General features: G+C 34.8%; 1 protein-coding gene across 1 annotated transcript in view; it reads left to right on the forward strand.

Moving 5' to 3' along the window:
- Positions 1-27,861, forward strand: part of Rars2 (arginyl-tRNA synthetase 2, mitochondrial) — a 66,566-nt gene that overhangs the window by 38,254 nt on the left and 451 nt on the right. The window contains exons 7-19 of the mRNA XM_076858435.2: positions 3,154-3,237; positions 6,755-6,831; positions 13,472-13,630; positions 14,739-14,845; positions 18,577-18,672; positions 21,191-21,251; positions 22,772-22,848; positions 23,304-23,428; positions 23,997-24,064; positions 24,147-24,256; positions 24,699-24,794; positions 25,654-25,728; positions 27,419-27,482. Of these exons, the coding sequence (XP_076714550.1) occupies positions 3,154-3,237; positions 6,755-6,831; positions 13,472-13,630; positions 14,739-14,845; positions 18,577-18,672; positions 21,191-21,251; positions 22,772-22,848; positions 23,304-23,428; positions 23,997-24,064; positions 24,147-24,256; positions 24,699-24,794; positions 25,654-25,728; positions 27,419-27,482 (1,199 nt within the window). The remainder of the gene's footprint in view (positions 1-3,153; positions 3,238-6,754; positions 6,832-13,471; positions 13,631-14,738; positions 14,846-18,576; positions 18,673-21,190; positions 21,252-22,771; positions 22,849-23,303; positions 23,429-23,996; positions 24,065-24,146; positions 24,257-24,698; positions 24,795-25,653; positions 25,729-27,418; positions 27,483-27,861) is intronic.

Here is a 27,861-nt window from a genome sequence, read left to right on the forward strand (position 1 = left end):
AAAATATATGTAAATACAGTGTAATGGTTTAATGATAAATGAAAAGAGGGGACAGAAAAATTTAAATCAGTATGAGCCTAATGCAAATTAAATATTACATGAAATGGGAAGAATTGGTTTAGAAATTTAAAAAATAATTTCAAAACCAAAGATTAACTTAGAAATCGTTTTTAACTGGCATCTATGTTATGATTTTAACTTTTAAAAAATGTGTGTGCATATGGAGAACTGAAAGATGCAAAATAAAAATAGTTATGTGGGAATGATAGTAATCCTCCAGATTTTTTTCTTCATATATTTAAGAAAGAAAATCTCAGTAAAGTGAGCACTAACTGAAATATGCAAGACAGGAAGTTAAAACAAGACTATTCTAAACAGAGATTACCATAATACTGCATAGCATAATGCTTCAGTGTATAATATGATTTTATTTATTTAAAGCATTACATTTTACAGAAGTCCAATTTAAAACTTAGAGTTTTATATTATATTAGAAATGGGAAGCACTTTAAAGTCTATCTCATCTAATCTCTCTTCCAGAGTAGAAATCTATTGCATGCTCAAGAGAGTCACTTAACTCATACTTGAATACTTTTAAAATTGGTGGAATTAATACATATGTCATAGAGTATCACTGATATAGGGTCAACTCTCATTGAGTTTTTGAGCAGCATTTTAAGAGAGGAAATAATAAGACTTGATGAAAGGAATATGAGAAATGAACTATATAAGAAAAGTTACATGAGTAAGTAGAAAAATGTAGGAGTAAATAAATGATGGGTAGGGCATAGTAAAGTTGTTTTAATAGTTAAAGAAAATATTTAAACCAAGAAGAGGTATTACTTATTGAGAACTTACCATTCCAAGTGTTTTCATGTATTACCTCACTTAATGTCACAACAACCCTGGTGTGAAAGTACTGTTAATCTGGTTTATGGATCAAGAAACTCAAATATCAAAAGTAACTTTCCCAAGATCACATGGCTAGTAAGTATTGTAGCCAGGACTTAAAATTTATCTAATTCCAAAAGCCTAGGTGTAGACATTTAATTGAATATAGAAGATAACATATAGATAAGATAGTAGCAAAATAGACATTATCTGAGTTGTAGCTGAAGAAGTGGGTTCTTGTTGCTGGGACTATGTAGATTTGGATGGTCTAGAAATAGAGAAGTTGCCAAAGACAATAGCTGTAGTAATTTAAGTCAGGTACATGTATCAGTGAGGGTTTATTTGCAGAAAACAAAATTGACTCTTAACTTAAGTCAGGAAAGGATTTATTATGTGATATTGCGTGGTTTACAAAGTTGTTAGGAGAGCTGACAAAATGGAGCTCATAATTACATCATCGGGGTTGATTATTAAGGGGGCTCCTAGCTCTTCTGCTGTCACTTCTACTGCTCTAGACTCTCCAGAGTGGTGGCACACACTTGTAAACCCAGTGACTTGGGAGGCTGACGCAGAAGGATGCAAGTATGAGGCCATTGTTAATCACTAAAATTCTGTTATTTTTCAGCAGTATAGTGAGACCCTGTCCCAAAAAATTAAACAGTGTTTGCAGAGGATGGGGAGATGCATGCTGGGGTGTATCTTGATGATAGAACAACCCCAGGATTCAATCCCCAGGACTGGAGAGAGTGGAAAATAGAAGTATACTGACATGGCCACAATTGAAAGACTGCTACTGCTCATGTCATGTTTTCTAAAATACATATAGGCAAAAGAAGCAACCCTATAGCCTTTCTTTCAACTCCCTTAAATGTCACGAGAGGACACTAGCACTTCTGTTAGTGGTGCCACAAAAAGAAAAAACCTACAACTGTGCTTGTCAGAAAAAGATAGAAGTAATTCATTCCCCTTCTAAATCTCATGCAAAGTCTGTTTGATTACCCAAACCTAGAGGATTTCTGGAACCCTAACCACAAGAAAATCTGGGAAATACACTTTGAAAAAAAAAAAGGGTTTCTAGCCTCTTCAGTACCTAAGGGCATACCAAAGGGAGAGTTAAACAGATGTTGAATCTCATCAAACCACATCAGCAGTACATGAAGGTAAAAGCCTTGGACTACAGCATACTGTTAAGGATGCAGAGGATGGACTTTAGTGATTGAAAGATATTGAAAAAGCTATTTAGAAAAATAGAACATTTATTCCCCATGTTCTTAGGGTATAATCAAATAATGTATTTCTTTTTCTTTTGTCAATACTGGTAATTGAACCCACAGGCACTTTACCACTGAGCTACATCCCCAGCCTTTTTATTATTTTGAGACAGGGTCTTGCTAAGTTTTTTAGGGCCTTGCTAACTTGCTGAGACTGGCCTCAAACTTGGGATCCTCCTGCCTCAGCCTTCCCAGTCACTGGTATTATGGGCTAGCACCACTGTGCCTGGCCAAATTATTTATTTCTTGTTCATCACTAAAATTCTGTTATTTTTCTATTCTTGGAATTGACTAGGAATAGCAGTTATTCTAATATGTGTCCCAATCTACATTAGTAACATTGTTGAAAAGTCTGTTCTTAGCTGGCCATAGTGGGGCATGCCTGTAATCCCACTAACTCAGAAGGCTAAGGCAGTTCATGGCCAGCCTCAAACAACTTCATAAGACCCTTTCTTAAAGTAAAATGTAAAGCTGGGCACAATGGAGCATGCCTATAATCCTAGTGGCTTGAGAAGCTGAGGCAGGAGGATTGAGAGTTCAAAGCCAGCAAAAGCAAAAGTGTGGCAATAAACAACTCAGACCCTGTCTCTAAATTTAAAAAAATACAAAATAGAACTGGGGATGTGGCTCAGTAGTCAAGTGCCCCTGAATTTCATCCCCAGTACCTAAAAAGTGGGGAAAAAAAAAAAAAACAGTAAAAAGGGGTGGGTATGCAGGTCAACAGTAAAGCGCCTCTGGGTTCAAAGAAGAAGGAGGAAAAAAGTCTGTTCTTGTAAAAATGGTGAGATTCTTTGAAAAATTACTTTCCTAAAAGTAATTCCTTACTTCCTTTCGTAGCATAGATGAAAACAATATTTTTTTAATGAAAAAGATTGAGTTGGCAAATTTTATGAAAAGAATTTTTTGTTATACTTTGATAATAGAGAAGCATATAGTTCTTAACCAAAATTAGTAACAAAAATAAGAAACTATATTTTTTCCTGATTACTAGGAAATTTTATAGCAAATCTCAAAGAAGCTTTAGGACATCAAGTAACAAGAATAAATTACCTTGGAGACTGGGGTATGCAATTCGGTAAGTGCATTTGAGATTTTTTTTCATTTCATTTTAAAGTTTAATTTTTAAAATATCTCATCATTTTTTCATCTGAACAGATTATTGGCACAATCTCACTGCACTGCATAAAATAGTGTGCACTACGTGGTTTTTGTGGTGCTAGGTATCAAACCCAGGGCCTCAGATATGTGTAGCACATGCTCTACCATTAAGTTATATCCCCAGCCCATAATCTTATTTTATTTATTAATCTTAATTCTCACCACACATGTTTTGGGAAGGAAACTTCACAATTAGAGCGAGACCTGAGGTAGGGAGGTAGATAGGTGTTTTTGTTTGTTTTGTTTTGTTTATATATGACAGCAGAATGTATTTTAATTCTTATTACACGTATAGAGCACGATTTTTCATATCTCTGGTTGTATCCAAAGTATATTCACACCACATGTCTTCATACATGTACTTTGGATAATAATGATCATCACATTCCACCATCAGTGTTTTAATAAAGAAAAATAGCATACATTTATTGGTGAGGGCAGAAATAAATCTAGGTATATACACCCTTCTCAACCACATCCCTGTTTTTTTATAAATCTAGTGAGGTCTAGCCCACATGAAATGGGATCTGTTATTACCATGGACAAATGACTCAGAAGAAAAAGTGTGATACTTTGGCTTCCCCAAAACTAAACTAATAAATAAACAAATAAGGCTGGTTGTAGTAACTATACAGTGATAGTGGATGGAAGTCAAAAGGAAAAAAGAAGCCCAAACAGTTAAGCACCACAAATTATCTTTCTTCTTGCCAGTTAACTAGGAATTATTCCTAGTTCATATAAACCAGTCATCCTGGGGGAGGGCAAGATTAGTGAAGATGTTATGGTAGCAGTAGTGGGGGCTGGTAGCATGTGAATACAAACTTTTCATGTTTTTAAGATGCAGCCATATTGTCCACATCTGTAAAGCATTCTCTGATGTGCAGACACACCCTTGCCTGCCAGCACCACTCATATAGTCTTTTGTTTTATTGCATTCTTTTGTGGGCCTTTCTCCTCTGCTAGATAAGTTCTGTGAAAGTGTGGACTGTGTCTTAATTACTTTTGTATCTGTAATGTTTGGCACATAAGAGGCGCTCAGAATGATGAACGAAACTCCTGGGAAGTGTTTTACAATACTAATCAAAAACAAACAAACAAACAAAAAAACTAGGTAATATTTTAACACTTCTATGAAAGTATGCAATGCACATTGCCAGTTCTGAAATTCACTGATACTCTTATGTTCCACATCCAGTGAAATGAATTCATAGTTTCTAAAAGAAAGTCTAATTCATTTGAAGAAATATTTTCATAGATTTATCATGATCTTCTCTTATGAATATTATCCTTTAGGTAATAAAAATCTTTTTCAGACACTAGAAGGGGTTGACTCTGTTAATAGTACCCCTAATATCACTGTGAAGGAATCAGGAAAAAAGCCCTGGATTTTGAAAATGCACCTGCAGTTCACAACAGCTGGTAGTAAAAGGTTTAGGCCTGAGGCTCAGCAGTCAGACTAATAGATGGTATCCGCATTATATTAGTTTAACTGATTTGGGCATTTCACAGTCATTAGCAAATATGTGATTATGGTTTTCATTAAATTTTAGCTGTAGGATTTTATTATAGTGGTTTTTCTCTGAAGGACTACTGTGGTTAATGATCTGTCAACATTTCCATTACAACCATCATTGTTCAGGAGTTAAAATTTTGCTGTTTCAGCTATCCCCATTTGAAAGTTGGCAGATGGCTCCTGAGAACAGAATTAGTTTTTAAACATGATTAGATTGAATGTTAAATGGAATGGCCTTTACTTATTCCCATTTCTGCTTTTGTAGAACACACTACTCATTGTTCCATGCCCTGCTCCCCACCCTTTTTTTTTTGCTTGTAAGTGAATAGATCTTTAGTTATTATTTCTAAGTTCCAAAGGCATTATATATAACCATGTTTAGTAGCATTACATATTCTTCTGAGCCTGAAAAATGTACTTCAGCAAGGCCGTTTAGCTCTGAAGCTTTGTAATTGACATGGTTGTAGAAACAGATTGACTTTCAAAATAATAAACTACATATTTCTCTTAGCTCAGGCTACATATGTCCTTTCAAACTGAAATTAGTTTATATTAAAACCTCTTAAGAATCTCTTTTTGTTTCTTTCTTTCTTTCTTTCTTTTGGTACTGGGGATTGAACTCAGGGGTACTGAACCACTCAGTCACATCCCCAGCCCTATTTTGTATTTTATTTAGAGACAGGGTCTCCCTGAGTTGTTTAGGGCCTCGCTAAATTCCTGAGGCTGACTTTGAACTTGTGATCCTCCTGCCTCAGCCTCCTGAGCCTCTGGGATTACAGGCATTCACCACTGCGCCTGGCTGAATTTCCTCTTTTTAAATATCTTCAGTTGTAGATGGACATAATACTTTTATTTGATTTATTTATTTTTATGTGGTGCTGAATTTTGAACCCAGTGCCTCATGCATGTGAGGCAATCACTCCACCACTTAGCTACAACCCTAGCCCAAAAATCTCTTAAAAATATATATATTCACAGTCCACAATGGGAATTTCCATTCCTAGTTTGCAAACCTTATTTAGTATTAAAAAAAAAATTAGAATAGCACTATTCCTGAACCCTTAACTTATCATCAAAGACTGAAAAAAAATATGTGTGTTTAAATAAAAGAATTTGTCATTTAGCTACTGTGAATGGAAGAAGTAATCAGGTATGTTTTGAATTTTATCTTTTTTGGTTTTCTTCAATTTAAAAACTAATATTAAGGGAGGCAGAGGCAGGAAGATTGCAAGTTTGAGGCCTCAGCAACTTAGTGAGGCCCTAAGCTTAGCGAGATCCTGTCTTAAAATAAAAAGGGTTGGGGTTGTACTTCAGTGATAAAGCACTCCTGGGTTAAATTCCCCGTATATGTATGTGTATGTATGTATAAATAAATAAACAAATAAGGCTGGGGATATAGCTTAACGGCAGAATGCAACTAAGTTTAATGTCTATTACCTGGGCTGGGGGACTAACATTATAACACCAAGCCCGTTATTACTTTTGTGTGTTACTTTCACACCTACAAGTTCAAAAAAAGTTTTAAATCATTTCCCATCTGTTTGTTTTCACAAATTTTGAGTGTCTAGCATCTCAGAGTAACTGCTCAAAAAATGTTTCTTATTGTCTGCTAGGGAGTTGTTGAACACTGTTAATACAAAGATGAAAATAGTTATAGACCCTGCCTTTGAGTTTATAGTCTTGGTTTCTGTGAAGTAATATCAGTGATCTATTTATTATACAGTATTGCCTATGTCATTCAATATGTTGAATTTAACTTGTATCTATTTACAGGATAACAGAAGGTTGAAAATGTATTTTGCAGTAGTTCTCAGGGTACATAAATATGAGATGTTGATCTTATACAACTGTCCCTTTTCCTGCCACAACTATTCTCTACTGTTCCATTTTATAATTTTTCATTTATGGATTATCATGGTAGGTCTTCTGGGAACAGGCTTTCAACTGTTTGGCTATGAAGAAAAACTCCAGTCCAATCCTTTGCAGCATCTCTTTGAAGTAAGTTGGCAAGAAGCCATTTTAGAAAATGCTTCAAAGTTCTGTGCATTTTGGTAGCCAGTTTGATCCTAGAGGTTTAGAAATATGTTCCTTAACATAAGGAACAAAAAATCAAAAGTATTGCTTTCATATTTCTAGCTTGTTCTTTTCATTTCCAAATCCAAGTGTTTCTGTTATTACTTTTTTAGTTGATCAGAGACATTATTTCCCAGGTATAGAATCTTCTTAGAATAAACACATAGGATATAGCAGATTAGACATTGAGAAATTTCTCTGTTTTCTGTCAGTTGATGTATTGCAGCTTTCTAATAGTAGTAATAAGTGTGATTCATTTAGACTTGTAACACATGAATGTTTCTGGTTTTGTTATTTTGTGGGGGGGGGGGTTTTGTTTGTTTTTTGTTTTTTTTAGGGTAGAGAAAGGCACATGTGTTTCCCTCTGAATTTGTGTATACTTTTTTCCTTTGTCATCCAGTTCATTTTCCTGGCTCTTTACCCAATGTAAACTCCTTTCTATTTTTCATTTAGTCCTCTTGATACTTTATTTCTCTATCTTCTAGTTTCCATCTTTCCTGGAGTTCATTAGTAAACCTCTTCCTCTCTGAGTAATTTCCATGGATGAGTTTCCTTTGCATTGTCCCAATTGCTCTCTCTGCTGTTTCTGGACCTCACAAAGAAAACACAGATACAGTGCCAGCCAATGTGACATACCAGGGAGTCAGATCAAAAGATGTTCTGCCTGTGCATCAGGAAGAGCATTTGCCAAAATAATACTATACTTCCCAGACCGAGCCATCAAGAGCAGTTTTTCATTTTCCTTTTCATTATATGATTTTCTTTTGCAGCTGGCTTTGCCATTATAATTGAACAAATTCTACTTCTAAAAGACCTTTAAAGGTTTGTCATTTTCTCCTGAGTCCATGCCCTCACTATACTTTAAATGTATACATTTTGATTTATATTAACCAGATTTCTCTTTCCCTTTAAAAATTTTGTTGATAGACAAGAATTTAAAAATTAATAATTCTTGGGCTTGGGGTTGTGGCTCAGTGGCAGAGTGCTTGCCTAGCATGTGTGAGGCACTGGGTTCAAGTCTCAGCACCAAATAAAAATAAATAAATAAAAAAGGTCCATTGACAACTAAAAATTTTTTTAAAAAATTAATGATTCTTGGTTATCTATAAATAAAGTTCCTGGAATTTTTACTACTTTATGTTTTTAGCGTTTGAATAATGGTATTTTTTACCATAAGTTTAGCAAACTTTTTATCAAATCCAGGTCCATAGAGATATTGCATGGCACAAAAATATACAAATATTTGCTTGGAGACCTTGTATTATAGATTTATAATAGAGTCTGACACCTGAAAGTTACTCCTCATATCTCTCTCTTAACCCAATTTAAAGTTTGTATTTAATCCTGCAAATAGTAAGCCTTTTTTTCCTGTAATATTTTAAATATTTTAGTCATATCTATCCTCAAACTCCAAAGAAGCATAAGCATGTTTCTTTCTATGCTGCTTAGTATGTTTTCTGCCTTTTGAGATTCATAAAAATAGTGGGAGATTAGCCAGGCACAGTGGCACATGCCTGTAATCCCAGTGGCTTGGGAGGCCAAGGCAGAAGGATCACAAGTTCAAAGCCAGCCTCAGCAAAAACGAGGTGCCAAGCAACTTAGTGAGACCCTGTCTCTAAATAAAATACAAAATAGGGCTGAGGATGTGGCTCAGTGGTCAAGTGCCCCTGAGTTCAATCCCTAGTACCCAAAAAATAAAAATAGTGGGAGATTGGCACCTATGTTAGAGGTTATTAGTTGATCTATATTCTTGTAAGGAAGAAGTAAGGGTAGGACTTTTCCTGTGAACAGCTAAAAGCTCAAGGAACATTGATGTTGCTTTCGTTATTCATCTTGTGCCTAATAGAATCAGGGATCAGTGTTTTACAGATGATAAAAGGCAATTGAGGTAGACACCATCTTGCTATTGGGAATTAAGCAAATACACCTATGAGAACACTCACCTGTTCTTCTCCAGCACAGAGAACATGCAGAGCCTATAATAGCGCTTCCAGGCTATTACATGTATGCTAATTTTTGAAGATCCAGTTTTCATTTATGAATTAGTTGTCAACTATGGAAATCTTTCATTATTGACTTTCAGAGTAATAAGGACATTTTTCTTTTTCTTTATTGTGGTTTTTTTTTAAAGCTTTAAGCAAATATTAAAGAATATTATTCTATTCCTAAAGGAAAATCTGAAAGTCATATAACAACTGTGTTTATTTGCTAATTGAAAGGCCCCCTTCAAGTGTCTCCTGTGGCATAGATAGTAACACAAAGTATCCCCATCTGCATCTCAGATGATCAGAGCCAGGGATAGTGATTCTAACCTTGGTTTCTAGTCTGTTGGTAAATTATGTCAGTAGTAGCTTATGGGAAGTAAACTTTTAGGTCAGTCTACATTTACCCTTCATTATTTGTGAATATCTGCTTTCTCAAAGCTTTAGTTGAACCACTTTTTCATCCTTGTCAAATTGTAGTTAGTTGTGAACTTTTTGAGAGGAATATCCATGTCTTCCTGATCTTTTTTTTTAATTTTGTTTATTTATTTTTATATGGTACTGAGGATTGAACCCAGTGCCTCACACAAGCGAGGCAAGTGCTCTGCCGCTGAGCCACAGTCTCAGCTCTTCCTGGTATTTTACCCCCAACCCCAGACACAATGCCTTGCAATAAATGTTTGAATGGATTTTATCTCATAGTCCTTTTTCTCCTTTCCTTGTTTTTATTTCTGTTGTGCAATACAAAACCTAATTGTTAATCCAGAGATTAATAATTATTATTATTATAGGATACACTAATTACTATGTATTAGAATCTAGCATACTTTGTTAACTTTTTTCAGTTCACTAATGAACTGAAGGACCAGACCCAGATCTTTTCTTTGGTTGCACTACAAAAATAGAATTTTTCTTTCTTTCACCCTCTAGTAGTGTTCCAGGGACACAGTTAGCACTTCAGTTTGGGTAGTTTAAACCTTCTGGTTTATTTGTGTTGAATTTGGCTTAACTACTACTGACATAATTTACCAGTACACTAGAAACCAAGGTTAGAATCACTATCCCTGACTCTGATCATCTAAGATGTAGATGGGGATACTTTGTGTTACTATCTATGCCACAGGAGACACTGAAGGGGGCCTTTCAATTAGCAAACATTTTCTACCTAATAAAGTTCCCTAGACTCTAATGTTGTTATATACCTTTCAGATTTTCCTTTAGGAACAGAATAACACTAGCAGATTTTGTAGACAAGCTCCCTCTAAGTTGTGCCATGATCTGTATCCCCCAGTTTCAGGTTCTCTACAATAGATTTTTAATACTCAATCATTTCTTTACTGTATTTCCATTTTGGTACCAATGTTTCACTGCTGGTTTTCTCTTTACCTGTACTGCATTATTTTCACCAGACATCTGTGTTGTACAGAGAGTCAGAGCTTTTGTTGATCAGCATTTGAAACCTTGTCTTTAATTTGTTTATTTCTGTTATGAAACAGGAAAGTAAATTTGTAACAGTTCACATATCCACCTTGAATTGGCTGATGATAAATAACTTATTTGCTACTTACAATTCACACTAGTCATAAAGTTTGGAACACTTGTCAAAAAGCCTTTTTATTTTTATCATAGAGTAATTTCTTATGGTGAAAAGTTAACTTGTATTAAATCTGGGTCATTGATATGTCATTTTATGTTTTAATAATACTTCTTTAAATTCATTTCTCATTTTCTTTTTAGATAGAATCTATTTGATAACTCCCAACATGGTACCTTTAAGAATATGTAAACTGCCTGTCGTGGTGGTACTTGTAGTGCCAGCAACTCGGGAGGCTGAGGCAGAAAGATCACAAGTTCAAGGCCTGCCTCAGCAACTTAGAGAGACCCTGTCTAAAAATTAAAAAAAAAAAAAAAAATTTAAAAGGACTGGGAGAGAGAAGGGTTGGGGTTGTGGCTCACTGGCATAGCGCTTGCCTAGCATGTTAGAAGCACTGCGTTCAATTCTTAGCACCACATATAAATAATTGAATAAAACAAGGGCCCATAAATAACTAAAAAAAAATTTTCAAAAGGACTGGAAACTTAGCTCTGTGGTTAAGCACCCCAGGGTTTAATCCCCAGTGCAAAAAAAAAAAAACCATGGATAGATCGATCTTTTTAAGAAGGTTTATTCATATGGATTTTGATGATCATAGAAAAATTCCTCTGAAATAAGTACAACCTCTTGTAAGTGATAAATATCATACCAGTAAAGTGTGTTTAATATTCTAGTATGCACAAATAGTATAAATTTTTCCTAAGTTCAAATTGATCCCCACAGATTCTGTATCATTATGTCTCCCCTGCCCTTTTCTAAAAGGATTTGAGGTAATTGCAGTGATATGCATTTAGTAAAGAAAACTAGAACATTGGAGGATAATGCATCACTAATAATATTGTATTAACTGATCTGATCCTGAGTTTCCTATATGATTAGCCAAGAAAAAATAGTGGTAAGTAGAAAGATTGTACAAGATCAAAGCACTAATTTGATTAATTAATGTTTACTTGCTCTTGCTTTTAAAAACATGGAAGTGAATCTATTCCTCAAGAGACAATATTTTCTACGTAATATTAGACTTTCAAAACGATTTTCAAGCTCAGGTAAAGAAAATTTTTTATTTAAGACTAAGTTGATTTTTGTCATATGGGAATATTTATGCAGTTAGAAGTTCTTATTCTGTAAAATATATATGTTCCAAAGTTCAAAGTTTCTTTTTTGTTGTTAGGGTTAGCATGGATGTTACCCCTTAGTAACACTCATATAAGTCTAATTAAAGCTGAGCCTAGTTATCACTTTTAAGAGTAGCTTGAGTCAATTTAAGTCATTATTAGGGACTCCCAGCCTCCTAGATCACACAAAGTTCCCTAGACTCTAATGTGCATCCCAGGACAGTCATAGAGGACTGTTTTTACATTCAGTCCGCACTGATCTCTGATAAGCTTAGCATCCCCAGTCTGTGTGATGCCTTGGAGGCACACAGCTTTATTGGTGTGGCAGAGTTCATCTGGGAGATCACTGCTCTGCTCCAGGTCTACTGGCCTAAAGGCCAGCCTCTCTGTGTAGGCAAACCGGGAACCATTTTCCTCTGAGGGCCTGTCATCACCCAGGGACTTCCCAGCTTTGGCTACTCCTGGAAGTGTTCTCCATCCTCTGCCCAGTCTAGGTATTTCTTTTTTCCTCTTTCCCGGCTTTCTCCCCAGAGCCACACCTTTCTACCCTACCCCTGCTTCTTCAGACTATCTCAGTGTCCTGAGTCCTCTACATAGAATAAGGTTGGAAACACCTAGCAAGAACAAAATATACATTAGTAGCTTAGTAAATACCTCTACCCACTGAAGTATAAAAAAAAACAAAAAACTTTTCCAATATAAAAAGTATGTTTATTAGGTACTAGTTTATATTGATCTATAAAGAGTTAATAATTATCACTCTTGAATAAAGATAAAAGATATAATGGATGTGAATTATATATATATGTACACCAAATAAAAATAAAGATTCCAAATGTTAAAAGAGGATAAATAGAGTTAAAATACTATTCATACACTACTAAAAATGTATTAAGAAGAAGAAATTTGATGACTGATGAATTAATTAGTTTATGTGAATTTTTTTTACCTAGCAAGTTTTGACTTTATTGATAAGTTTTAGTTAATAAATTTCTTTAATATTTCTCTTAACATTCAGAATTTGACTCAACTTGCAGTTCTCTAAGAAAACAATTTGCCTCCTTTTTTTTTCAATACTGGGAATTGTGTTGAGGCAATTTAGCACCCTAGATCAAAATAAAATAAATAACTTAGTGGTAAAGCACCCCAGGGTTCAATTCCGGGTACTAAATAAATAAATAAATCAGCATTTTGCAGGTAGGAGACAGGAAATTACTTAGTCTAAACCAGGGTTGTGGTGGTAGTGGTGCATAATTATACATGATAGTGAGCTTCATTGTAAACCAGACTTTCTTCACCCAGGGGCCTGTGAATATGGGTGGGAAGAAAAAGTTTCACTTTGGCTTTTTCACTATCTATCAGAAATGGGCATTTTCTTCCATTACTGTATCACAAATTTTTAAAAATAATTTTATTAAGTGCATTTTAATGTAATTTTTCCTTTGTAACTCCATGAATTTTTTGCATTTAGAAACTTTTTTTGTTTGTTCATTTTTGTATTGTCTATCCAGGATTGAATCTAGGTATACTTAACCACTAAGCCACATTGACAGCCCTTTTTATTTTTGTTTTGAAAAAGAGCCTTACTAAGTTGCTGAGGCTAGCTTTGAACTTGTAATCCTCCTGTCTCAGTCTCCTGAGTTGCTGGGATTATATGTGTGTACCTCCATATCTGGCCAACATTTGGAAACATTTTGAGAAGAGGTTTATAGGCTTTATTAAGGGCCTATGGCTAAAAAAAGAAAAAATGTTACCCTCTGTTATGAGGACAGTAAGAACTGAGAAATCTCTGAATTGTGCTTTGCTTTCTTCTTTTCACTGGAGATAATAATATCTGATAATGAACTTCACTTAACATACTGTTATACTTTTAGGTTTATGTACAAGTTAATAAAGAAGCAGCAGACAATAAAAATATAGCAAAATTGGCCCATGAATTCTTCCAACGATTAGAACTGGGTGACATCCAAGCACTTTCACTGTGGCAAAGATTTCGGGACTTGAGCATTGAAGAGTACATTCGGATTTACCAGGTACCTGTTCACCCCCTGAACCCTTCTGTGATATGGTGCAACTCACTGGCACTATTGCTTAGTGAAGCTGCTGCTTAAACTCATATTTAAGAATAGATTTCTGGTTGAGTTGGAAATGAGGACTCTAATCCTGAGGTGATGTCAGATGACTTTCTAATACTTCTTTTCAGTCTGGTTTTCCTATCCTCTCTCTCATCATGCCTTCACTTAATTTTTTCTTCTTTTACCTCCTTAGGCCTGTCTATGATGGTTATAAATTCATTCATTTAATAAACATTTGCTAGGGAAGGTATTCAACAATGAATAAAAGACAAAATTTTTGCTGTCATGGACCTTACATTGTAGCATGGAGCAAAACAAGTTAAAGGTAGAGTGAAGTAAACAAGAAATATATATAGTCTGTTAGATGGTGTTAGATGGTAAGATCAGTCATATATGTTCTGTGACTAGTGTGAGGAAAGATTTTGTAAGAAGTCTACTTATCTGAAGTAAATAAGCAAGATAAAGAACAGTAGGAAAGGAAATCAAAGAGGATGAAGGGTGGGATGTGATGTGGGCCATTCTCCGGGGCTATATAGTATGGCTTTCTGCTATGATAGAAAGTATTCTATATCTATGATGTCCATTATGGTAACTGCTAACCACATGTTACCATAAGGATGAGTAGTACAACTAAGGAAGTAAATTCTGTTTTATTTAATTCTAATTTAAGTAGTCATATATATATTGAATAGCACAGTATCATTGTGAAGACTTGACCTGTTTAGTAGCGCAGGCCTGTAATACCAGCAGCTTGAGGGGCTAAGGCAGGAGAATTGCAAGTTTAAGGCCAGCCTCAGTAACTTAGGGAGGCCTTAAGCAACTTATTGAGACCCTGTCTCAAAGTAAAATATAAAAAGGGCCAGGGAAGTGGGGATGTGGCTCAGTGGTTAAGTGCCCTGGGACCAAAAAAAAAAAAAAAAAATGTTTTTTTTAATAGGAGTAACTTGAGCTAATTTTTATTTTCCCCATCTACATTACAGATTGTAAAACCTCCTTAATTTTGTTTTACTGTAAGATAATTGGAGATTTAACTAACATTAATTGTTTTCTTTCTGAACCCTTTTAGCGTTTAGGAATATGCTTTGATGAATATTCAGGAGAATCATTTTATCGTGAAAAATCTCAAGAAGTCTTAAAGTTGTTGGAAAGTAAAGGACTCCTACAGAAAACGATGTATGATCAGGTTATGATTTTTTTAGTTACACATTTTTTGAAATTGGTATTGCTGTATTCTTTCAATAAGGATAACAAAATGCATGGTGCAGCCATTCTGGCTTTTTCTCATAGTGCTTTTTTTTTTTTTTTTTCTTTTTCTGTTTAAAGTACTTTGCCACATGCTTTTGCTGTAATAGCAAAAGCCTGGTAAGGGTGGGAGAAAAGTATTATCTGTTCTTTATATGAGAGAGAACTAAAACACAGAAAATGTAAGTGAACTGCCTTGAGTCACACAAACTGATAAGATGTAACTTTGAAAGGAAGTAGAACTACTTCTTAAGACTCAACCTTATCTTTTTTAAAAAAACTCCATCCTTTTCAAAAAAGGTTTAAGGAAGCGTGGATTTAAGGAGTAAAAGTGAACAAATCAGGAAGTAGGGTAGGAAATAAAGTCAGAGGTGTTGTTAGTGCATACCTTCTGGTATTGTTTTCTTGTATATATTTAATATATATGTAGAATCATTTTATTTTTTAAAAATCATTTTTAATTGACAAAAGAGAAATTGCATGTACTTATGGTATGTGTATGTCTTAATGAATGTATACATTGTTGAGTGTCTAAATTTAAGCTAGTTAACATACTTGACTGTGATGAGAATGAACTCTCTGAAAATCATCTCTCACAGCTATGATGACATTTAAAATCTATTCTCTTAGCAATTTTCAGTTTATTATACATTATTATTAATTATAGTCACCATATGATAGTTAGATCTCCAGATCCTTCTTCCTGACTGCAACTTTGTACCCTTTAACATCTCATTCCCTATCCCTGGTATATACTCTGCTTCTGAGTTAGATTCTTTTAGATTTCACATATAGGTGAGATCATATAAGTTTTTCTATGTTTGGCTTATTTCTCTGAGCATGATTTTCTTCAGACTTATTCATGTTGTCAAAATGACAAAATTTTCTTTTAAGGCTGGATAGTTTTTCATGGTATATATATGCCACATTTCTTATATCCATCTCCTGTTAGCAAACAACTTGGGTTAATTACATATCTTGGCTATCATGGATAAAGCTGCAGTGAATGTGACAGTGCAGATATCCCTTCAACATACTGATTTCATTTCCTTTGGATGTGTACCCAAAAGTAAGATCATAGTGGATCATAATGGATCATAGTGTAATTCTGCCTGTAAAATTTTCTTAAAGAACCTCCATATTGTTTTCCACAGTAACATACTAATTTATAATCCTACCAGCATTATATAAGGATTCCTTTTCTCCACATCCTTACCAACACTTGTTTTTTGTTTTGTTAAAAACTGCTCTAAGAGGTCAATGAGCACTCACTGTGGTTTTCATTTGCATTTCCCTTATGGTTAGTGATGTCAAGCACCTTTTCATATACCTGTTAGCCTTTCGTGTCTTCTTTTGAGAACTGTCTCTACAAGTCCTTTGTACGTTTTTAATCATATTATTTGTTTTCTTTCTGTTGACATTTGAGTTTTCCTTATATATTCCTGATATTAACCCCTCATCAGATACATGATTTGCAAATACTTTCTCCCATTCTGTAGATTATCTCCTTACTCTGTTGATTGTTTTCCTTAGCTCTGTTGATTGAAGCTTTTTAGTTTGATGTTTCATTTTTCTATTTTTACTTTTTTTGCCTGCAAGATTTTTCTTTGCAAGCAAGAAATCTAATAATTTTATAATTTCAGGTCTTTTATTTGTCTTTAAATCATTTTTTACATGTGGTGAGATAAGGGTCCAGCTCCATTATTCTGCTTGTAAATATCCAGTTTTCCCAATAATATTTATTGATGAGATGGACCTTTCCCCATTGTGTAATCCTGGCACCTCTGTTGAAGGTCAATTGACTATAAATGTGTGGTTTTTATCTAGGCTTTCTGTTTTGTTCCATTGATCTATATGTCTCTTTTGAAACAGTATAATCCTGTTTGGGTTAGTATAATTTTTAGTAGATTTTAAGATCACTGGTGTAATTTCTCTAGCTTTTTTCTCCTTTGCTTAAGAGTTTTGTGGCTATTTGGGATCTTTTGTTTTTCCATAGGAATTTTAGGATTTTTTTTGTATGAAAAATGTTAGGATTTTGAATCTGTAGATCTGTAGTATGAACGTTTAAAAAATATTGTTCCAAGCAGTGAACATAGATTATCTTTTCAGGTATTTGTCTTTATTTCTTGCATCATTTTATAAGTTTCACTGTACAAATCTTTCACCTTATTTAAATTTATTCCAAAGTATTTTAAATTTGTTGATGCTACTGCAAATGGAATTATTTTTTCTTTATTTCACTTTCAGCTAGTTCATTATTAGTGTACAGAAATTCTTTTGGGTTTTGTTAGTTAGTTTTGTATTAGGCAGCTTTACTAAATTTGTTTATTCTAACAGTTTCTTGGTGAACAGTTTAGGATTTTCTATATAAAAGATCTTGTTTCCTATGAAGAAAGACTGTTTAACTTCTTTTCCAATTCAGATGGCTTATATTTCATTTGCTTGCCTAATTGCTCTCTAGTTTAGCTTTTAACTTCCTGTCATCTGAGCAGAGAAATAGTGCAAATCACAGGAGCCCAGGCAACAGAAGCATACCAGTTGCTTACAATTGTCACTTTTCATAGTCCGAAAGCAAAATTTCTCCTGTCATCTTTATAAAGAAGACATGAAAAACGTAGTGAATAGCATCATCAGTAATGCTCTTAAGGAAAAGTTTTAAATTGTCATATATAAATTCCAGTTTTTCAGCTGGGTATGGCGGCACGCACCTATAATTAACCTGCTCAGGAGGCTGAGGAAGGAGTATTCCAAGCTAGAGGCCAGCCAGGGTAACTTAGTGATATCCTTTCTGAAAAAAAAAAAGTGTGAGGCCAGGGCAGAGGTGTTTGCCTAGCCCATGTGAGATCCTGGATTCAATCCCCAGTACAGCCAAAAGAAAAAATCAATTTCAATTTTTGGTCAAGCAAAAATACAATAAAATTCTATGGTTTTTAATGCTGAGGAATACTTTCTAGCATGTTAAAAGTTAGCCTAATATTAATGTATAACATCCAATTAGAAAAAGAGTTTATGATATTTCATAGTTAAAACTCAGTTGTAATCTCATTTTTAAACTAGCCATATTAAAATTTTTACCTGAGTAACTTAGTCAGTGTTACAGATTTTAAAAATATAGGATGGACTGGGGTTATAGCTCAGTGGTAGAGTACTTGCCTAGCATGGGTTCAATTCTTGGCACCACATATAAATAAATAAATAAAATAAACGTCCATTGACAACTGAAAGAAAACAATTTAAAAAGTGTGTGTGTGTGTGTGTGTGTGTGTGTGTGTGTGTATCATGACCAAACATTAATTATGTCATACCCACTTTTTTTTTTTAATACCAGGAATTGAACCCAGGGGTACCTAACCACTGAGCCACATCCCAGCTCTTTTTACATTTTATTTAAAGACAGGGTCTCACTAAGTTGCTGAGGCTGGCTATGAACTTGTAATCCTCCTGCCTCAGCATTCCGAGCCTCTAGGATGACAGAGATGTGCCACCATGCCCACTTTTAATAGATTCTCAATCAGAGTTCTTACTTCTTGGTTTTTTTGTTCATTGCTTGTTATAGGTTGAATTGAAAAAGCTTATTGCTATTTGATTTGCCAGAGGTGATGTTAGAGATGTACTTTTTGAAGTTATAATTTATTTCAGAGTTGCCTTTTTTGCATTTCTAGAAAAGGAACAGCTGTAGTAGATCTCTCTGGGAATGGTGACCCCTCTTCAATTTGTACTGTAATGCGAAGTGATGGGACTTCTCTCTATGCAACCAGGTTTGTTGCGTCTGCAGGGGGAAACATTGGAACGTATATATGACTTGGTGTTCTTTTCCTAGGATTAATGCCAAAATAATCATTTCATCCTCAAAAATCTATAGGATTTCCACACTAGAATATATTGTTCTACGAACTATAAAATTGAATTTCTTCATAATCAACTACTATGTATTTTTACAATTGTACATGGTGGGCAATTGTACTAAAAGGTGACCAAGTTAGCTTAGTTCTGTCCTCATACATTAAAGACCATCTTATATGGACATTAATACCAGAACTCATTATGATTATGGTAAAATAGACCAAGAGAGATGTAGGCCTGTTGCTTTTATATGTGCGTGTGTATTTTTTTTTTTTTTTTTCACCCATCTCCATGATTCATTTCAGGGAAGGGAACATTCTCTGATGATCAGTAAGAACTGGGTTTAAACCCAACATTATTTTGGGGATAAATCTAGTAGGAAAAAGAGTCAGAACAATAAATAGTCATACAAGCAAGTATGACCATACCAAAGCACTGCTGGCAAAAGGCTCCAGTGTCTCCCAGGCAAGAATTTTATATTATAAGTCACAAACCACTTTTGTTGTTGTTGTTTTACGGTCCTGGGGATGAACATAGAACTTCATGCATACTAGTCAAGCTACATCCCCAGCCTCTACACAAACTACTTTTGTAGCATAAAGTCATATTATTATTGGCAGTAACTATAATTATTTATTGCAAACAACTTTAAACAACCAGTCTTTTAATTGTCCCTAGAACATTCATCTGTTTCTATTACTTGTGGACATTTCCCTTTATCATCATGCAATTGGAGTTGGGAAGTGAGAAGAACCTATGTCTTAAGAGGCACATACTTTTTCTAGACACAATATTTATATATATGGTAGAAATTTTTTTGTGCCAGCAAATTTTCCCTTGACCAGTGGTTAAAAGAAATGTCCATTCAGAATGAAAATTCATATCTGAAAGACTACAACTATCTTGATCTGTTTTTGTGGACTATCATTAGGTCTAAAATTTCAATACTACTACTTTGGGGAAAAAGAAAAAGTCTTCTTGGAACAGAGGATGTATGACAGAGTCCCCACTGCTACCCTGATCTGGTATCTTTTTCAGCCTTTCATTATGTCTAGATATTTCTATATATTTACTTTAACACCTGTACTTTCTCTTTTTTACTTTGGGGAAATAATTCTCCCTTTGCTATACTGGGTTCCTTATAGAATGCATCTATATGTGAGGATGTGAATTAAAGGAGTTGTTGGAGCAGAAAAGAAAAGTGCAGGAGAATACTGCAAAAAGCACAGAGCATGGGTCTGAGACATGGGTTTTTTGTTCTGGCACCACAACTATCACTTCCCTATCCAGGCTCTGGTTCCCTGCTTTATGAAGTGGCAGACCTGGACTAAAATCACCTGGCATTTCTTCCAGCTTTCAAATTCAGTTTCTATAAACTCAACCTAGAACTGTTTCTTATATTTTCTTTCGTTCTTTGTTTCAAGAGGTTTCTTTTATTTTGTCCTTGGTTAAAACCAAAAGTATAATGGGACTATGTAGTTGTGACATCATTTTTGTGATAATCTTCTTCACTAGTATTTCTCAACCTTTTATTATCATAATCCCTCTCAAGAATCTTGTTAGCTATAGTTTACCTAACTGCAACCCTCATGAATTTTTAATGCCACAGCTCTGCTGTATATTTGTGTGTACTGTAGCATATTTAAGCTGCATAAAGAACAAGATTCTCTTGCCGCTCAGAAACCAGTTTTTGCCTTTAGTGAGAGTGCATATTCTGTGCATGAGGTGGGTACTGATGATAATCTTCCAACATTTCAAAAGATTTAAGAATTTTTTTCAATCCTTCCAGTATTATGTATTAACCAAAACAGTTTTAATATTCAGCTTTAGTATCATTTTGATAATCTTGGACTTATACTTTTATAGTTTATGGTTTACTTTTTATTATTTTACACTATGTTCAAAGTGAATACTTCATATTTAATTAGAGATAAAAGAGGTAGGTGTAATTTTTGTCAAAGGATTTATGGACTTTTAATATACACTATAAGGTATGGCTTCTGAGTAGTCCAAGATTTTGAAGATCCTTAATAGTACTAGTAGAAGAGTGCTTAGATGATACCTCTTTTGCTACTATATCATCTATATTTAAATTATTTAATTGTCATAAACGTAACACTTAGGTTTTTTTTTTTTTTGTAAACATTTACCTAGAAGATACTTTGCCTGTAGCTATTACAGTTTTTATTATTACTTGTTTTAGAGCTTTGCTTATTTATTTATTAGTTTCTCCAGAGCTTTTCTTATTACTACTTTTCCCAAACCTGTTTTGTATCAAAAGTATGTATGTATTAGGACTATACAAGCATGTATCCTATATTTTGGGCTATTGGATAATATAGTAGTTCTTAAGTAGAAAAGTTTTGTTGTTATTAAATAGGTAAAATTAGTTATTAAATCTACATAACTCTTAATTTATGGCCATTTTTTCAGAGATATAGCAGCTGCTGTAGATCGAATGGACAAGTATAATTTTGATACAATGATTTATGTGGTAAGTAATCACAATAAAGATCAAAAGGTTATGACCCCTACATCATGAAAACAGCAGAGATAGAAATTATATACCATGTTGAAAAATACAGAAAAACAATTTGTCAAACTCAAAATTCAACATTAAATATAGTTAAGGTAGCAACCTTTTTTATATGTGGTGCTGAGAATCAAACCCAGTGCTTCATACATGCTAGGCAAAGCTCTATCACTGAGCTACAACCCCAGCCTGGCAACCTCTATTTTAGAACGACTTTTGTGTGTGTGTGTGTGTGTGTGGTGCTGGGGATTGAATCCAAGGTCTTGTACATGCAAAGCAAACACCCTCCAATTGAACTATATCCTCAGTCCCTAGAAAGATTTTTTTTTTAACTTAAAAATGAAAAATTTCACATTGCTTTATAGTAAAAACATTGCATAAATCAGGAAATTTGTTATGTGAAATTAATAAATTGCACTGTAATGCAATTGTTTTTAAAGAAATTTTTTGTTTTCTAATAGTTTAACTCACAAAAAGTTTTAAAACAAAACAGCTATCCCCAAAGGTAATATCTTACCATAGTACTTTTCGATATCAGGACATTGACATTTGTAAAGACCTTGTTCAGATTTCACCAATTTTTACACCTCTCATCTGTGAGTTGGGTTTCATTAAATTTTATCATGTGCATAGATTTATGTAACCATCACCACATTTACAACATGAAATTTTTCTTTCACAAAGCATACTTTCTGGTGATCAGCCACCATCCACCAAAAAGTTAGTTTTCCTCCAGCCCTAACCCTGTAATATAAATGGAATCATACAGTATGTAACCTTTTGAGATCAGCTTTATTCGCCCACTATAATGAATGTTCTTGAGATTTATCCAAGCTGTTTTGTCAGTAATGTTTTGTTTTGTTTTAATGACTGAGTTATCTAGTTTGTTCTCCCCTTTCCTTCCATTTCATGTGCAGTCTCTTTTTATTAAAAAAGTTGCCATCAAACATCTTTTTATTTATTTATTTTTCATTACTGGGGACTAAACCCAAGGCCCTACACATGCCGTGGCAAGCTCTCTACCACTGAGCTACACCCCCAGACTTTTTAAAATTTTATTTTGAGACAGGGTCTCGCTATGTTGCCCAGATGTCAAACTTGAGATCTTCCTGTCTGAGCCCCTAAAGTAGCTGGGATTACAGTACGCACAACCATGCCTGACTCAAACATCTTTTTAAAGTTTGTCTTTGGTCTTCTTGAAAATAAACATCATAATAGCTGAGAGAGAGAGATTTAAATAGAAATCACAGAAAATTAAAGTTCATATTTCCTCTTGACTTGATGGAGTACTATGGCCCTTATTTCCCTCTCTTAGAGCACTCAGTTTAGATACTTTTTTATAGGCATCCCCTTTTCATATTTATATTAAACATACTGATTGACAATGACTTTAGTCTGTCAAAACTGTTAATTTGATTCAGGTCCAACCTAGTTTTGTATAATTATTACTGTATTTTTATTTTAAATATTTTTTTCCCAAGACAGATAAAGGGCAAAAAAAGCATTTTCAGCAAGTATTCCAAATGCTGAAGATCATGGGATATGATTGGGCAGAAAGGTAATGTCTACATGGTTCTTAATTGCTGCCCAGGGTCACTAAGTATTAGGTCAGCTAAGCCTGAAAATGTACCTAGAGAGATTTTTATTCAGACTTCAGATCTTTGTTTTAAGTTTTAGGGTGGAAAAGCGGAGTTGATTTTTATATTAATTTATGTTCTGATAGTATGTTTTTGTTAGATATTTGCCATCACTGTCTAGATTTTCAGAATTCTGAATCCCCCTCTTTAAAAGCAACTAGTAGTTTAATCACCTGCTAGTGGTTATCTTATAAAATAAAGCTCTCTGCTTAGTATGTTTGAGGCTTCAACAAGTCACATCTTGTTTTATTTTATTAATTTTAAAAACTTCACCATGAGGGGTAGTTTGTGTTCCTCTCTGGAAGAATATTTTGGTATACTCAGGATTACCAGTTCGTTTTTAGCTTTCTGTTGACTAAATGCCTGTGCATTTCAGGTGCCAGCATGTGCCCTTTGGAGTAGTCCAAGGAATGAAGACAAGAAGGGGAGATGTCACTTTTCTGGAAGATGTCTTAAATGAGGTTCGACTAAGGATGCTACAGAATATGGCTTCCATTAAAAGTAAATTCACATTTTGTTGTTGAAGTCATACCTTACATGCTACTTTTATGTTTTACAAGACTTTCAGGCAATGTGATATAATTGTCTGCTGAACTTTCCCTGGCCGTGTCAAAAGTAGCTTTCACTGATTTTTAGATGCCCAAGGTAACAGACCTGCTGCTCATGAATTGTTTATTTTAATAATCTGAATAGAATCTTAATCTTCTTTTCATGGACAGTTCAGGCATTGTCATTCTGTTGTCTGGGTTATTGTGTGAGGTTCCTATGTTACAAATTAGATACAGGTCACAAGCTCATATGGATTTATTTAATCTCCCTTAGAAAAATAAGTGTCAGCTGTATCTAATATCTTACGAGGCATATCTGTAGGAAAGATGAATTCTTATTTCTTCCCTTTAATGAGGCAGGAAAAGTAAAAATTAGACTAAACTAGGAAGGTAAAGTGCCCACTCTGAACTTGTTTGGTTTTAATTGTCAGCATGCATTTTTGGCAGATTTTTTCTCCACCTCTATCTGTGATCTTGGCAGTGTCAGGCAGGTTAAAGAGAGCTGCCTTTGTCTATTTCAGCAACTAAAGAACTCGAGAACCCACAAGAGACTGCAGAGAGGGTTGGGCTCGCAGCGCTCATTATTCAGGTCTGTTTAGATCTCTTCTTATGAGACCTTTTTGTCTGGTATTAGAACAAATCCTAGGGCTAAAGATTTACTGTCATTGTAGGACTTCAGAGGTTTACTCTTATCGGATTATCAGTTCAGCTGGGATCGTGTTTTCCAGAGTCGTGGGGATACAGGAGTCTTCCTTCAGTACACACATGCCCGCCTCCACAGGTGAAGAGAGACCACAGGGAAACGACTGCCCTCCCCTAGGTTGGGACCTGGGTGTTGTAGTTCCAAGACCAATAGCAGGCCCTGTTTGTTGGGTTTTTCTAGCATCTCCTATTCAAAACCAGTTAAAGCACAACAGACCTCCTGTTGTTGTTGTTTTAAAATATGTATTAAGCACCTACAAGAAATGCCTTTATGTATATTAACCTTAATTAGTTCAAAATCATGCTGCCAAACAATGTATTATTGCCTACATTTTACAGATATAGAAACAAATCGAGAATTTGAGGATTCAAATTGAGATTCAATTTTAATTTCTCAATTGAGAAAATGGAGGATTCAGGTCAAATAGTGTTAGCACTGAAGTTTAGGGCTATGTTAAGGAGATCAAGACTGTATATTTGAGGTAATGTTCATCATCTATGATGTTTTTAACTTAAAATAGTTTGGAAGAGACTTTTGGATCTGGTTATCTGAATGACCTCAACACTGCTTGCCTACAAGAGCCACAGTCTGTTTCAATTCTCCAGCATCTTCTCAGGTATGATGGTTTTTTGGTATTACCAAGTCTGCTTCTGCTAATTGAATTAACTGTTGGTTGGTATTTTTGCTGACCACTAAAAAGTATGCCCCAAAAGTGTTTTTTCTGTCTTTTGAGGGAAGATGAAGGGCATTACTCAAGATCAGTCTTTGAGTCTTAAAAAGGCTATCACCTCTGAATTAGTAGAAATGCCTGGCATCCACTAGCCCATTGATTGAGCAGGTAAAGCCTGATAAAAGCATAAACTTATGGTTTTAGAAAAGAGCACCTTCTCACCCTGATAAGGAAAAATCCTCCCTTTGTGCAGCTTCTAAAAGGCCATACATCCTTCACTTGCTTGCTGGCTTCAGCTCACAGTCTCAAATAAATCTCAAATAAATGCCCCCACACTGGGCAGGAGGCCATACCTGTTAGACTTGTTAACATAGATCAGTCCCAAGAAGAATGTGGGTAGCTGAAAACAAGGCAGTTTTCTTTGATTGCCAAACAGTAAAATTTACTCATGGGCAGCTAATTTGTGAAGGAAAATAAACCAACCTGATTTTCTTAGCCTTGAAGGTAGATTTTGTAGATTATGTTCCTCAAATTGGCTGGAGGCTTTGTACATTCACTTTAACAGCCATGATTTAAGTCTGCTCTGGACTAGGCCTAAGGGATAGCAAGATGATTTAGAAAGTCCCTGCATCAGGAATTTGTAAGAAAAATATGCATTTACCTTCAGATGTACACAGGTCTTTTTCCATATGCCCTCTACTCTTAATGATATCAAGTAAGTCTTTTCATCCAAGGTCTCTTAACAACTTAGAGTAATGTGTGCATAGTCTGTCTCTGCCAGATCTCCCTATCATCTTTCTTTTAGGTTCGACGAAGTGCTTTTTAAATCATCTCAGGACCTTCAACCCAGGCACATTGTTAGTTACCTTCTAACGCTAAGGTATTTGATAATTTTCCTATTTTCAAGCATTAATGACATTTGAGACCTGATCCAACAAAGAACATTTCTTTCATCTAAAGATTTCCTATAAATAGACAGATCCCTTGCCCCCCAAAATTGATGGTTTTGCTGCAAGTTACAGGAATTTTTGCCAATTAGCAATTCAGTTTCATTTATTCATCAGTGACATAAAGTATAGTCACTATAGTCAAACGAATAGGAACAACTACCCACGATGATCTGGGTAGTTACAGCACAATGCATATTTGTTGTGATAGAGTGAACATGAAAGACAATTTTAGCCCAGACCTGGAGGATCAGAAGGGGCTTCTCGGGGGAAAGCAGTAGATATTAATCAGGAGAAGCATGTATCTAGGAAGAAGGAAAAAGCAGAGTTGAGCAAGAACTACAAGGATATTCCTGGAAGGGATGACAGATGATGTCTGTATAGGCCTTTTTGCCATGTACTTTTTGCTACTTAGATTTTCAGGGCAGTGGGTCCATAAAAGCATTTTAAGCAGAGGCACAGAAACATCAAGGCAGCTAGAGAGAGGGTAGAGATTGAATTAGGAGGCAAATCAATGAAACTCTGATAGAAATTTTATGGTTATTTAAAAATCTTTGAATAGAAGTTGAGTCTACTTTTACATAGCATTAGTATTAACTTCCTATAAGCAATTTTTAAAATTGTTTTTTTAGTTGTTGATGGACATGATACATTTATTTATTTGTATGTGGTGCTAAGGATCAAACCCAGTGCCTCATACATGCTAGGCAAGCACATTACCACTGAGCCACTGCCACAGCCCCTCCCATAAGCTATTTAAAAAAGGAAATTTTGCTTTTATTCAATATCTACTAAATTAGAGATTTAGTTGAACTATTTTTTTCAGTTATAGACAGTAGACACAATACTTTATTTATTTTAATGTGATTCTGAGGATCAAACCCAGTGCCTCACATATGCTAGGCAAGTGCTCTATTGCTGAGCTCCAAACCCAGCCTTAGAACTATTTTCTTGACTAAAATTTTTTTTCCTTGATATACAGAGGAAATAAAGCCAGAAAATTTTAGGAAATATCAGTCATTAAATGAATATCCTAAGCATCATTTCTTTGGGACATTGTTCTACTTGATGCCATACCTGAATAGAAAAGGTGTTTTAAAGAAGAGTAGACTGTATGTGTGGAATGGATTGATAACTAGTCTCTAGCCCACCTCCTCACTCTACACAGGGAAAAGGCCGTGGCATATACTTTTTAAATTTAAAGATTGTCCAAGTAAGTAAAAAGTTGTTAGAAATAACCTATATTTGTAAAACTAGCAATGAGGGCTGGGGACGTAGCTCAGTTGGTAAAGTACTTGCCTCACATTCACAAGGCTCTGGGTTTAATCCCCAGGCACACACACACAAAATAAATGAATGAAGGAGAAACTAGCAATGAAATTATAATATCAAGAACTTGGTAATAGAACCAAGACCAAAATTTAAAGCTTGAATAGAGTGTGTTTTAGTTTGTTTTAGAAAAGCAGTGAACTTCAGTCTCAGCTTTACAACTTTGGATACCTCCTTTAGTGCTTCTAAATTTTGACTTATTCCAATTTGAGGGAAAAGAATTAGATATAACATGAACTTGATAACAGGAAATTTCTTCTTGTTCCAATGATGATTTCTCTCTTTCTGTTTTAGTCATCTTGCAGCTGTGGCACACAAAACACTCCAAATAAAAGATAGTCCTCCTGATGTGGCTGGGGTAGGTTATAATGAATGTCTTTCCTGGAATCCTTACCAGCCTCAGACCAAGATTCCAAAACATTAGTAGAATTTTATCAAATAACATTTTATTGTTACACTATAGAAATGTATTTTCTGATTCAGGTAATAATTAAGAATTGGAGTCTAACAACCAATGTTCATAAACTAAGAAACACATTTTCCTACATCCGGTATAGAGTTGAAAAGTTCAACCATTCCCACTCCACAAATGCCTTCTGTACTAGTCTTGCTGTAAGGGATTCAAGAATTTGTTCCCTTACCTATAGTAAATTCTAGGGCACTTGAAATATTATTCCTACTTTAAATTAGAAGTTAGAATTGCTTCTAAAACTTGCTGGTGCAGTGGCACATGTCTG

The sequence above is a fragment of the Callospermophilus lateralis genome, chromosome 6 (genome assembly GCF_048772815.1).
Source record: "Callospermophilus lateralis isolate mCalLat2 chromosome 6, mCalLat2.hap1, whole genome shotgun sequence".
Classification (NCBI taxonomy): domain Eukaryota; kingdom Metazoa; phylum Chordata; class Mammalia; order Rodentia; family Sciuridae; genus Callospermophilus; species Callospermophilus lateralis.